The sequence below is a fragment of the Anomaloglossus baeobatrachus genome, chromosome 8, assembly GCF_048569485.1.
Source record: "Anomaloglossus baeobatrachus isolate aAnoBae1 chromosome 8, aAnoBae1.hap1, whole genome shotgun sequence".
Taxonomy (NCBI): Eukaryota; Metazoa; Chordata; class Amphibia; order Anura; family Aromobatidae; genus Anomaloglossus; species Anomaloglossus baeobatrachus.
Genome location: NC_134360.1, coordinates 254,433,296 through 254,446,963, shown reverse-complemented (window position 1 = coordinate 254,446,963; position 13,668 = coordinate 254,433,296). Strand labels below are relative to the sequence as shown.

General features: G+C 46.0%; 1 protein-coding gene across 1 annotated transcript in view; it reads left to right on the top strand.

Annotated features, from left to right (window-relative positions):
* Positions 1-13,668, top strand: part of EPS15 (epidermal growth factor receptor pathway substrate 15) — a 168,236-nt gene that overhangs the window by 20,209 nt on the left and 134,359 nt on the right. The window contains exon 2 of the mRNA XM_075320561.1: positions 12,490-12,531. Within this exon, the coding sequence (XP_075176676.1) occupies positions 12,490-12,531 (42 nt within the window). The remainder of the gene's footprint in view (positions 1-12,489; positions 12,532-13,668) is intronic.

Genomic DNA, 13,668 nt, shown 5'->3' with positions numbered 1-13,668 from the left:
GACGCACCCCTCACTTTCCTTCCAAATTTTTGGGAGGAAAAGTGCGTCTTGTAATCCGAAAAATACGGTAGATGCTAAAAAAAAAAAAAAAGTAGGTGTGAATGTGCAATGAACTGTTCGGCCACACCAAGAGTGCACTGAGCGCCTGTGCTAGGTTTGAACAGTCATTATGTGCTGACAGAGACTCCCTTTAAGCTGGATGCCCATTCTCTTTAACTGATGTCTGGACAAGACTGACATAGCTGTTTTTCTCATGCATATACCGGTACTTGCTAGGTTCGGATGAATTTGCATGCGCTGTCAGTACGGAGAGTTGAGAAAGTTGATGCTAGATACTAGAGTTCAGCAAAGAGATTCATGGTATCAAGTCTTCCTCGCTAATCTGTCTGCTGGAGCAGAGCCCTGCGCACCGCCTAGTGTCTGCAGCATCTCCAGCGCCTCTTTTGACTAGTAGACCCCCATGAGGTCATTACGTTGCGGAAAAACTCGCATATAATGTCATGGGGCTACTAATAGAGGCAATGAAATGCCCTTGTTTTGCTCTTTTGGGGTTGCTTTGCTGCCTTCTGTTCCTCGTGGACAGCGAGTCGTTCCCGTGTCACCAGTGCTTCTGTGTATTGTGGTCCCGGACAATAGAAACCCTGTGGTGGTGGTTCTAGGAGAAGCTTTTGTGCTCTGTCATCAGCTGGTCTATTCTGTTGCTATGTGTTTACATTCCTTATAGGTGTGTATATATTTATATACTCCGACATTGCTTCACTGTAGGTGCACAAATAGCCGGTATTGTGAATGTACAGACTTCATGTGTAGGAATCTCTTGGACTAATAGACGCTCAAGTGTTTCCATTTTTGGTGACTAGAATATACAGGATACTTCTAACTTGTAAAATACATTCCAGCATTTCTTTGTTTTGTTCTGGAAGAAACAATATGAAACTTATTGTAACTTATTGTAACACTGCTGCTCTGAGCTAAACTTTCATCCTGAAACCAATGTTTGCTGGTTGAGTTTGCAGGTAGGAATGTAGCTTATGTGCAGCGGATGGTGGGGCACAGACGGGGCAGAGGACTCCGGCGGGGTGTCCAGGAGGGAAGTGACTTATTACATAGACTGATGATCAGCCGCTGTAATCCAGTGCATAGGAAATTTAACAATGGGATGTTACACTTCAGTGTCTGAAATCTCGTGAGAATGATTTCTCAATGGGAACCTCATTGTTTTTGGGTTTTCCAGAACTAGATATCTGATAATCAGCATGCTAACCCTCCTGTTGAGGTCTACTAATGGGTGGTAATATAGCTAGAAAACAGAAGCGCTGATAGGGTCTTACCAGATAAACAACGAGGTAATATATACTATAATACACTCACCAAATGTGGTGTCACAACCACCATAGATATGAGATAATGGCGGCTGCCGCGGCCCCACGTGGAAATATCTTCAAAGCAGGAGGAGAAAAAGGGTTAATCCCGCGCAATCCGCCAGAATGAGATTATTATTATTATTATTATTATTATTATTATTATTATTATTATTTATTATTATAGCGCCATTTATTCCATGGCGCTTTACAAGTGAAAGAGGGTATACGTACAACAATCATTAACAGTACAAGACAGACTGGTATAGGAGGAGAGAGGACCCTGCCCGCGAGGGCTCACAGTCTACAGGGAATGGGTGATGGTACAATAGGTGAGGACAGAGCTGGTTGCGCAGTGGTCTACTGGGCTGAGGGCTATTGTAGGTTGTAGGCTTGTTGGAAGAGGTGGGTCTTGAGGTTCCTCTTGAAGCTTTCCACGGTAGTGGAGAGTCTGATGTGCTGAGGTAGAGCGTTCCAGAGTATGGGGGATGCACGGGAGAAATCTTGTACACGATTGTGGGAAGAGGAGATAAGAGAGGAGCAGAGAAGGAGATCTTGTGAGGATCTAAGGTTGCGTGCAGGTAGGTACTGGGAGACTAGGTCACAGATGTAGGGAGGAGACAGGTTGTGCATGGCTTTGTATGTCATGGTTAATGTTTTGAACTGGAGTCGTTGGGCGATGGGAAGCCAGTGAAGGGATTGGCAGAGTGGCGAGGCTGGGGAGTAGCGAGGGGAGAGGTGGATTAAGCGGGCTGCAGAGTTTAGGATAGATTGGAGGGGTGCAAGAGTGTTGGAAGGGAGGCCAGAGAGCAGGAGGTTGCAGTAGTCGAGGCGGGAGATGATGAGGGCATGCACTAATGTTTTTGAAGATTCTTGGTTAAGGAAAGCATAGGTCTATGCGTTTCGAGGTATGAAAACCTTTTCCTCAGGACCAGAATAGCAACAATATTCTGGTCCTGAGGAAGATGTTTTCATACATCGAAACACGTAGACCTATGGAATAAGAGTTAATCTATCAACATTTCCACATCTTATTCTGGCGGATTACGCGGGATTAACCCTTTTTCTCCTCCTACTTTAAAGATACTAATGGGTGCTAGCACAGTCTCGGACTCCCACCATCCTTCTTTGTCCTGTAGAATGAAGCTGGAGTTTTATTGATATATCATTGCCGTGATCATTATAATTGTGGTAATGCCACAAAGACATATAGTTTTAGCTGCAGGATCGATTGTGAAGTAGAATTTCCTGTAGAAACATCATCCATGGGATGGAGATAACTTGCTGGACATCTGACCACTGGGACTCGTAGCAATTACAAAATTGGGACTCTTCAGCCCCTTCCCCAATGGAATGGGGGGGTACATATTCTTCTCCATTCATTATCTATGAGCTTGGCTCTTTCTGACAGTACCCCAGGCAATGAATGGCGTAAAGGCCAAGCATATGCACTCCCACTCCATTCAGAGTGCTGCAGTGATTAGAGCCTTGGGATCCCTGGAGGTCCCAGCGATCAAAAAGTTATCAATTCTTCTATGCAGAGATAACTTGCATTTTTTGGGTGGGAATAAGCTTTTAAATAACTGCACTTTAGGTAACATTTCAGAATAAGATGTCATATGTATATATACACAGGAAAATAACACAAGTTCTGGCCATTATATGAGTTACATCTTGTTATTTAGCAATATTCTCCTTTTGAAGGCTGCAGTCACTAGAAGCCTCAGCAGTCTCTTTGTGCTGTTTCTCCCGCAAGTGTTTCTTCCACTAAGTTTCTATAGGTTGCCGGTGTAATTTAATCCAGAGCAGTAAGCAGCAGAGCGGTGCAGTTTTTGAGAATGATCGAAGAGTGGAGGAGAGACGTGACTGATAACTGAGAAAAGGCATATTTCTCTAATAAGATATCTTACAAGGTTGGTTGTTTTTGTTTTTTTTAATAGGGAAAATTACACTTTTTAAGTTCCCAATTAGAATTTGAAAATAAAGGCATCTACTGAGCAACTCTGAAAAAAAAGTGTTTTTTATAGGAACTTTCTCAGCTTTATTTATGAGATTCTCTGGTTCTTCATATACTGTATGGGGTTATTTTATTAGTCGACTGTGCAATTTGGTTGAGCACAACCATACAAGTAAAATATTTTATTGTTCCACTCTAAATAGGGACTTTTGTGAGGATTGAACAGCTTTATAAATGACTATAGGCCTTGGAGCAGGGGTTTCAAACTCATTTTTATCAAAGACTACATCAGCATTAGGCTAGTTTCACACTTGCGTTGAACGGCATCTGTTGCATTGCGTTGTGTGACGGATGCAACAGATGCGTTGCATATAATGGCACAACTGATGCTACGGATCGTACAAAACAACGGAAAGCTTTTTTTTTTTTTTTTTTTTTTTTTTACAGTTTTACCGGCAGCAGACTATTGTGAATGATCAGCTGAGCGCTCTCACATGCCGGCGGCCGGGCGCTCAGCCGAGCGCTCTCACATGCCGGCGGCCGGGCGCTCAGCCGAGCGCTCTCACATGCCGGCGGCCGGGCGCTCAGCTGAACGTTCGGCCACCGAGAGACAAAATAAAGTTTCTGTGACTTAAAAAAAAAAAAAAAAAAAAAAAAAAAGCATGTGCAGTGAAAAATAGAGGATTCCGCCGCTCAAAAAACGTTACATGCTGCGTTCCTTCCACCCGGCGGACGCAACGCAGCGTCGGCCAGCGGAAGCAACGCAGGTACTTTTGGCACAATCCGTCATCCATACAAGTCTATGGGAAACAGCGGAATCCGTTAACGGATTCCGCTGTCTTCCAAACGGGCGGATTGTGACGGAAGGAAAAAAACGCAAGTGTGAAAGTACCCTTATAGCTGTCCCTGGGTAGTAGGGCTATACGAGAGCTGTCTCTGGGTTGTAGGGCTATACGAGAGCTGTCCCTGGGTTGTAGGGCTATACGAGAGCTGTCCGTGGGTTGTAGGGCTATACGAGAGCTGTCCCTGGGTTGTAGGGCTATACGAGAGCTGTCCCTGGGTAGTAAGGCTATACGAGAGCTGTCCCTGGGTAGTAGGGCTATAGGAGAGCTGTCCGTGGGTTGTAGGGCTATACAAGAGCTGTCCCTGGGTAGTAGGGCTATACGAGAGCTGTCCCTGGGTAGTAGGGCTATACGAGAGCTGTCCCTGGGTAGTAGGGCTATACGAGAGCTGTCCCTGGGTAGTAGGGCTATACGAGAGCTGTCCCTGGGTAGTAGGGCTATACGAGAGCTGTCCCTGGGTAGTAGGGCTATATGAGAGCTGTCCCTGGGTTGTAGGGCTATACGAGAGCTGTCCCTGGGTAGTAGGGCTATACGAGAACTGTCCTTGGGTAGTAGGGCTATACGAGAGCTGTCCCTGGGTAGTAGGGCTATACGAGAACTGTCCTTGGGTAGTAGGGCTATACGAGAGCTGTCCGTGGGTTGTAGGGCTATACGAGAGCTGTCCCTGGGTTGTAGGGCTATACGAGAGCTGTCCCTGGGTAGTAGGGCTATACGAGAGCTGTCCCTGGGTAGTAGGGCTATAGGAGAGCTGTCCGTGGGTTGTAGGGCTATACAAGAGCTGTCCCTGGGTAGTAGGGCTATACGAGAGCTGTCCCTGGGTAGTAGGGCTATACGAGAGCTGTCCCTGGGTAGTAGGGCTATACGAGAGCTGTCCCTGGGTAGTAGGGCTATATGAGAGCTGTCCCTGGGTTGTAGGGCTATACGAGAGCTGTCCCTGGGTAGTAGGGCTATACGAGAACTGTCCTTGGGTAGTAGGGCTATACGAGAGCTGTCCCTGGGTAGTAGGGCTATAGGAGAGCTGTCCGTGGGTTGTAGGGCTATACAAGAGCTGTCCCTGGGTAGTAGGGCTATACGAGAGCTGTCCCTGGGTAGTAGGGCTATACGAGAGCTGTCCCTGGGTAGTAGGGCTATACGAGAGCTGTCCCTGGGTAGTAGGGCTATATGAGAGCTGTCCCTGGGTTGTAGGGCTATACGGGAGCTGTCCCTGGGTAGTAGGGCTATACGAGAACTGTCCTTGGGTAGTAGGGCTATACGAGAGCTGTCCCTGGGTAGTAGGGCTATATGAGAGCTGTCCCTGGGTAGTAGGGCTATACGAGAGCTGTCCCTGGGTAGTAGGGCTATACGAGAGCTGTCCCTGGGTAGTAGGGCTATACGAGAACTGTCCTTGGGTAGTAGGGCTATATGAGAGCTGTCCCTGGGTAGTAGGGCTATATGAGAGCTGTCCCTGGGTAGTAGGGCTATACGAGAGCTGTCCCTGGGTAGTAGGGCTATACGAGAGCTGTCCCTGGGTAGTAGGGCTATACGAGAGCTGTCCCTGCGTTGTACGGCTATACGAGAGCTGTCCCTCACGTCATTGAAGTTTTGGGGTACAGAGTAACGACCCTCTACCGGCATCTCGTGATCTCATAAATTTTTTTTTTTATGTGATTCCGGTCTGGAGAAAGTGCAGCCGCTCCATGTGAGGTGCCGCAGTTTCCAGCAACCGTTCCCTAATGATGTGACCTCGATGAGCTGGAGCATTGTCCTCCATGAAGATGACATTAGGCCGGTGACTGGAGTAATGAGGTTATTCCGTAGTCGGGTCACTTTACCAGTCACACAGTGCAGCGCCGTTCTGTACTGACTACACACACCGGCCCCCACTAACTCCACCACCATAGGCTCGTCTGGTGGCTACTGTGGCTGATGCATAGCGGCTCTCCTTGATGTCCATAAATCGTGCTCCGTCCTCAAACAGTGTTGTGGATGTGTGAATACGGCATTATACTTACATAAGTACGGCGCCACCTGTTATATAGTTGTTGTATGGTGATGTGTATGTCCATCTATTGAGCCGGGTGCTGCGGTCACACATGTATATCACTCCCCACAGCCATATTTCTGCATGGTGATCCTCTGCGCTCTGCAGAGCTGATAATAGAAATTTCTTTCTCCCGTCCTTTTCCTTTCCTATCCTTTTCCTTAAGTACAATATAGCTGCAGGGGAAGTAGTTGGGGATTTTATGTTTAGTTGCTAGGAGGGGAAGGAGACTGATTCTGCTCAGAACCACTTATGAGTTTCTATGGTAAGGGAGACATTGTAATGTAGCTGCAGTTGGGGAATGTACTGTCAGTTGCTAGAGGGGGAAGGACACTGATTCCGTCCAATGCAAGTCAATGGGTGTAAAAAAATTTTTGGATGTCACACGGACAATCCATATGCCATCCGATTTTTATGGACACATTACCATTCTGTAACATAGACACTGTAAATGAATGTTGATTAATAACTGTGGAGAAAAGTGTCATAGGGATGCCAGGCAAGAAAACAAATGGCACATTCTCATTGTACTCATTACATATGGCATACCCAACGGATTTCACTCTGACAACTTTTCTGGATGGGAATGGGACCGATATATTATACACAGATACAGATGCTATCACTTGTACCATCCGTCCGTGGCTCGGGAGGCTGCGCAGCCGAAATGGTGACTACAAGCCGGAGGCTGATTTCTGGACATCAGGACCTTAGATGAAAAAGTTATCCATTGTTTACAAGAAGCTGTGGACACCTGAGGAGGTGGATAAACGTCCGGTTCTCATCCGCCGACTTCACATTCCCTGCGCGTCGCCATACATTACGACGATGGGATCTTCATGTGAAGGTCGTAGATCCGGAGTAATGTGGGCTCTTGGCCAAGTTTCTTCAAGATGACCGCGTTTCCTGTACATAGAAAACCTACACTTTATAGTAACGTGTTCGTGCATTTTTTTGCAAACTGTGCCCTAAAAAAGCCCCAAACTTAGATATCTCCACTTTTATTCTGAGTTATGGCTAAATCTCTCCAGTGCAGTCCCTGGGTCTGTGAATAACCCGGAGGGGTCACTGCCGGCGTCCTCGTGCCGGCGTCCTCGTGCCGGCGTCCTCGTGCCGGCGTCCTCGTGCCGGCGTCCTCGTGCCGGCCCCTCACTGACCGCAGGAAGAGTCTGACAAATCTTCTTTTTCGTGTTTTTGTTTTGTTTTTGTTTTTTGCCAACACGAAACTTCTGAAACACTGATGAAAATTGGTCACATATGAGAAATAAGAATAAAAGCGGAATAATTGGACCTCGCACAGAATCCTACTTGTTGTCCCGTTTCTCTTCCATGCCGCCCACATTTCGGGTGTGCCTCTTCCCAGACGTTTGGCAGCTACGAAAACTGAAAGTAGTTGCTCCTCACATCTGCGTGTAAAGTCACATTTGGCCTCTCGTGGGGGCTCGGAAACCGAAGGAAGCCTCTTACCGGGAATGTTGTGAAATCTCCCACGATAATGTTACCTTGAATCTAAAATCAGATTATTTTTTTGTAACTTTTTAAATAAATTTACTCTATCGTTTGTGTAGCAGAACCTTCTATTAAGGGGATTATTGACATTTATTCTCACTATTATTGGCTGCTTGATTTCTTAAGGGGGTTATCCAGTTTTTTGCATTACATATAAATAGCTGCAAATGTACTAAAAAAATAAATCATTTGCCATCGTATTTTTATTTTTTTCACTAAATCAGCACTGACGCTCCGTTGATCCTCCGGGCATTTGTTTACTTGAGGCCAGCAAGTGACCACTCAACAGGCTGCACCAGTCACATGCTGTACTACTGGCATTATGATTGGCTACATCGATCACATGACAGCCGCTTGTAAACAATTAGTGGCTGCAATGGTCACTTGTTGTTCTACAGGCACACATTACTGAGTGGTGATGCCAGTAGTACCGCACCTGACTAAGGCTGCTTTCACACCTCCGGTTTTTCCTTTGCGGCACAATCCGGCACTTTGCAGGAAAAACGCAACAGTTTTTTTTGCTGCCGGCTGCGTTTTTCCTGCATAGACTTTATATTGTGCCGCATGGGCTTGCGTTCCGTCCGGTTTTTGCCGCATGCGGCAGATTTAGCCGATGCGGTGGCCGGATGGAACGTTGCCTGGCACATTTTTTTGTGCAGCAAAAAAAAAAACGCATCACGGCGCATTTTTCAATGCATGCCTATGGACATCCGGCCGCCGCATGTGGTTTTTGCCACTGCGCATGCTTGGTAGCATGCCGCAAGCGGCAAAAACCGGACAGGCCGCATTTTAAAAACTTGTGCAAAGGATGCGGCTTTTTCGCCGCATCCGTTGCATAGCTTTTAGAGCTGGACTGGCCGGCTCTGCTAAAACCGGAGGTGTGAAAGCAGCCTAATGGGGCCACCTCTTGGCTGTGCTAGTCTTGTCCTGACAACAAAGCCTATGAGGACCACCAGAGCATCATCGCTAGATTTGCAGGAAATAAAGAGGTGAGCGCGAGTATAATTTCCTTTTTAAATGACATTTAGATTTGTTTAGAAACAAACTGGATAACCCCCTTTAACACTAGAAGTCCCAGAGAGGGGTCATATAACATTTCTACCATTGGAACCCTATGGAGCTTGAAATTTCTGGGACTTCTAGTGTTAATATATCTTTTGTATCAAAAATATCGTTCAGCCCTAAAAGATCAAATTGATTCAAAGGTTATTCTCTTCTTCATAGATGGATAGTAGCTGTAAAAACAGGCTTTTTTGTAATTTACTGTTCACTACATTTTTCAGCCATTCTTCAGATATTAATGCTTTTCTTTTGTTTACAGATCGTTGCCAAGGAGACCGACCTCCGCTGTTATCTAGCTTGTAAGCACTGCTCTGAAGCTTGCCCAGATTAGGAAATAACTGTGCGCCCCAGCGATCCTGGCCTGCTTCAAAACAAAGCTAAAATCTCTGTAGCACGTTTTGCTGTCTAGTAGCAGCGGTCGGTCTCCAAGGTGATGGGCTGTAAACAAAATAATATCTCAAGAACGACTGGAAATTTTAGTAAGCAGTATATGCCAAAATTGCTTGTATTTACAAGCACTTTCCGATAATTCCCATTTGTACAGATGGGAATAACCCTTTAAGGATAGGTCATTAATGTCAGAGAACCAAGATTGCAGGTTATCTCCTAATGAGAATGGGGGTCTCCCCTTTGAGCGGAGTGGTGGTCTTTCATCTGGTCAAAGTCTATGGAACGACAGAGATTGCTGTGTAAAGAAGACGAATGTTAAACATTCTTGATTCTGTTTTGCGACTTTTATCAGAGCAGACACATAATTTGCTTTTATACTTGTGCGGGGGCCGCTCCGCCCCATCACAGTGCCGTGTTTTGTGAATGTTCCTGCTGCTCCCTCCAGTCCTGAGTCAGCGCTCCCCCTCTCTTGTGTCTATCTGTCCTTCATTGGTTTCCTGGTCGCGGCGTTTTCCTCTGGTTTTACAGGAAATCCGGGTCTAGATCATTTCATCCTCGGCGCACGTTTGGTACAATTTTGTGTGACTGTCACTTTATTTAATAAGTTTCCCTGTTGAGATCCCCGGTGCCGCGTCTGCCCTTCCAGCGTCCAGGACCTCTACCTTTCATACTAGGTCCTGTCCTAGAACGTTCCCCAGCAGACACCCACCGTGGTCTCTTCAATGGGGGTGTACATTTTTGGTCTATGTTTTTAGAAAAGAAACAAAGTCCTCATAATCACACTATAATATTACCCTGTAGATGATATCCCCGGCCCTGTCCTCTCACCACCTGCACGTCATCCGCTTTATAATCCATTTACAGCAGCACATATACTGCAATATTACCAGTAGTTGTTGTCTGGGCGCTCATCTGTGTAGTAATGATTAACAGAAGCGGGCGATTGCTGCCGCAGCATCAGATGAGAGGTGAGGAGTGGATTATGGCAGTGTGACTCAGGTCATGAGCTGTACAAGCGGCGGGGAATAGACCAATAATCCCAGGTTTGAACACTTTTATTATGTTGGGAGCAATATTGGTAGCTCATCACAACATGTATAACTTTGCATAGTTCTAATATAGGCCCCATTCAGACGTCAGTGACTTTTCTCGCATCCAAAAAGTAGAAAACATCTGAGTTTCATCGGCGTCTCGGATCCGGGTTTCATCGGCGTCTCGGATCCGGGTTTCATCGGCGTCTTGGATCCAGGGTTCATCGGCATCTTGGATCCGGGTTTCATCGGCGGCTCGGATCTGGGTTTCATCAGCGGCTCCAATCTGGGTTTCATCGGCCTCTCGGATCCGGGTTTCATCGGCCTCTCGGATCCGGGTTTCATCGGCCTCTCGGATCCGGGTTTCATCGGCCTCTCGGATCCGGGTTTCATCGGCCTCTCGGATCCAGGTTTCATCGGCCTCTCGGATCCGGGTTTCATCAGCGACGTGGATCCGGGTTTCATCAGCGGCTCGGATCCGGGTTTCATCGGCCTCTCGGATCCGGGTTTCATCGGCCTCTCGGATCCGGGTTTCATTGCCCTCTCGGATCCGGGTTTCATCAGCGGCGTGGATCTGGGTTTCATTAGCGGCTCGGATCCGGGTTTCATCGGCCTCTCGGATCTGGGTTTCATTAGCTGCTCGGATCCGGGTTTCATCGGCCTCTCGGATCCGGGTTTCATCGGCCTCTCGGATCCGGGTTTCATCGGCCTCTCGGATCAGGGTTTCACTAATGTGTGACCAGTGTGTCCGTTTTTACCATCAAATTTCATAATTTTTTTTATCCTATGGTCATCAACTCTGCACACGTTACTCTGGTGTGGCTGTAAAGGGAGACTCCAAATCTCGTACTCGTTCATCCACATAATAAAGTTATTAAATATTAGATTTAATGTACTGAAAAAAGGGACAGTCCTTTTAAAAAGTAACAAACAGAAACACCGCAAAAAAAAAAAAGTATAAAACAAAAAGGATCGGTAAAGAAGGTCCTGACGATTAGATCCGCAAGCGACTCCTTGCAGAAATTTGGACAGATCTACAATCCACAGCTGTGACAGTGAGATGAGGTATTATATAGGGTCTTATCCGCACTCCTCATCCCCCCTCCTGGTGCTGTGACAGTGAGATGAGGTATTATATAGGGTCTTATCCGCACTCCTCATCCCCCCTCCTGGTGCTGTGACAGTGAGATGAGGTATTATATAGGGTCTTATCCGCACTCCTCATCCCCCCTCCTGGTGCTGTGACAGTGAGATGAGGTATTATATTATATAGGGTCTCATCCCCCCCTCCTGGTGCTGTGACAGGAGCACAGCAGATTGTATGCAGGGGAAGATAGATTACAATTATGTAATTACCTATCTCCCCACAGAAGCTGCCTAGTGGACTAATGTGATCACCATATTTCCGAGCATGCCCTCACCAGCAGTATTAGTGTTTTCTTAAAAAAAAAACAAAAAAAAAAAGCATTTACTTAAAACACATCTTTGTTCTTTTGACCTGCAGTGTTTGTTGCACTTTTATCTTTTTTTCTGGGCTGCAATTTTTGTGGACCTTTTTCGCAGTCCCTTTTTCATCCCATGCGATTTATTTTCACAGATAAAAATCCACAAAAGAATTGATATGAGTGTGTGTGTGTGTGTTCACCCTTAAAGGCTTATTCCCAGTTTCATAGATGCATATTGTTGGGAAATTCTTATAAAAATAAGCACTTTTGCAATTGTTAGTGTTTGTTATAATATGCAACATGTCAAACCTTTTGTTTTTAGCTTATTGCCTAGGAGACCGGCCACCGCTGCTTAGTAGCTTGTAAGCACTCCTCTGAAGCTGGCCTGGATTAGGAGGCAACTACTAGCGATCAGCAGTGCTTACAAGCTAAATAGAAAAGAGCTTGTAAGCACTGCACATGTTTGGCTGGCTGGCATTGGTGGTCGGTTTCCAAGGCAACAAGCTGTAAAATTAATTAATAGCTCAAGAATGGCTGAAAGTTTTATTGAGCACCACATTACAAAATTGCTTATATTTACAAGCGCTATCCAACAGTATCCATTCATGCAGCTGTGAATAACGCTATAAAGAAGGCATAATTTTAATGAAAAAGCCATTGCTGTTGGTTACCAGAAAACAGTGGGAAGATTTCCCCTTCTCTCCCCACCCGTTCAATGTAAAAAGATAACAGAATTGCAGATGTGATCGCCGGTGCAGCGATAAATGATATATCCTGTGTTAGTCCAGGATGGAGCGTCGCTTAATGATATTTTCTGTTTAATTTGCCCTTCAGCATTTCCTGGTTACGTCTGAATTTTAATTTTCTTTCAGGCCCCGAGTAACAACGCCGTGTATGAGAAATACTTCCTCCAGGTTAGTTTCTTGCACAAGGTACAGTATATCACATTAGTTGGGGAACCAAATCATGAAAAAAGGAACACCGCAATTTCTGACACATTTAGGGATTATCGTAAATGGAACCTGTCAGGTCCAATATGCAGCCAGAACCGCGAGCAGTCCTGGGAGGCGGAGTTTGAGAAAGGTCATGTTATCCCTTTGACCGAAACGCGTCACACTATTTGGGGTTTTATGCACTATGATTTAAAATAAAAGAAGAATTGAAAGAAAAATCTACGAGTGCCGATCCCTATTATTTAAGTTGTGGAGACCATCCAGCGATACATGCACCACAGTATTGGGAGCACCTGCCTGTCTTTTTCAAGTGTATACAGTAGCATAGATAAAGAGATCCTTTATGATATGCTAATGAGTGCAGGGACTAGTCACAAGGGTGTAATTTCCTCTGACTAGTCCACTCTCACAGCATTTTAGGACTCCCCTGTGGTCGTGCTGACATGCTATTCAATGCCCAGCATCATTGGTGTTGACGCGCATACCTGTGTCACCGCTTCTCAAACGCCGAGTTTAGGGTCCGTGCGCATGATCACAAGTCACCGCACTACCGATCATGCGCAGTATAAAGCCAGGTGTACATGTCCTGGCTTCAGAGAGATCTAGTGTGCCTGACCGGAAGTGCTGGACATTCTGATCATGCGCACGGAGCCTAAGCGTCTGAAGCTGTGGCACCAGACACAGGTCCGTGCGTCACCGCCGATAATGCTGAGCATTGAATAGCATGTGAGCACGCCCCTGTGGGAATGGCAACATGCAATGAGGGAGGACTAGTCCCTGGCCTCATTAGCATATCATAAATAATCTTTAGAAATACTTTTTCTAAAGATCTCTTTATCTATGCTGCTATAGGCTGGGACAATTGGGCAGGGATTAGGAATATACACCCAGAACTGCTCGTGGTGCTGGTGCATATTGCACCTGACAGGTTCCCTTTAAGGTTTGTACACTTGTCACATTTTTACTTAACAAAAAAAAAAATGCAGCACTTCACTGTCCCAACAAAGTGAATGAGGTTTCTGGTCTCGTGCACATGTTGCTTTTCTTTTCATGCAGATTTGAAGCAGTTTTATAGCTGCAGCATGTTAATTGTTTCAG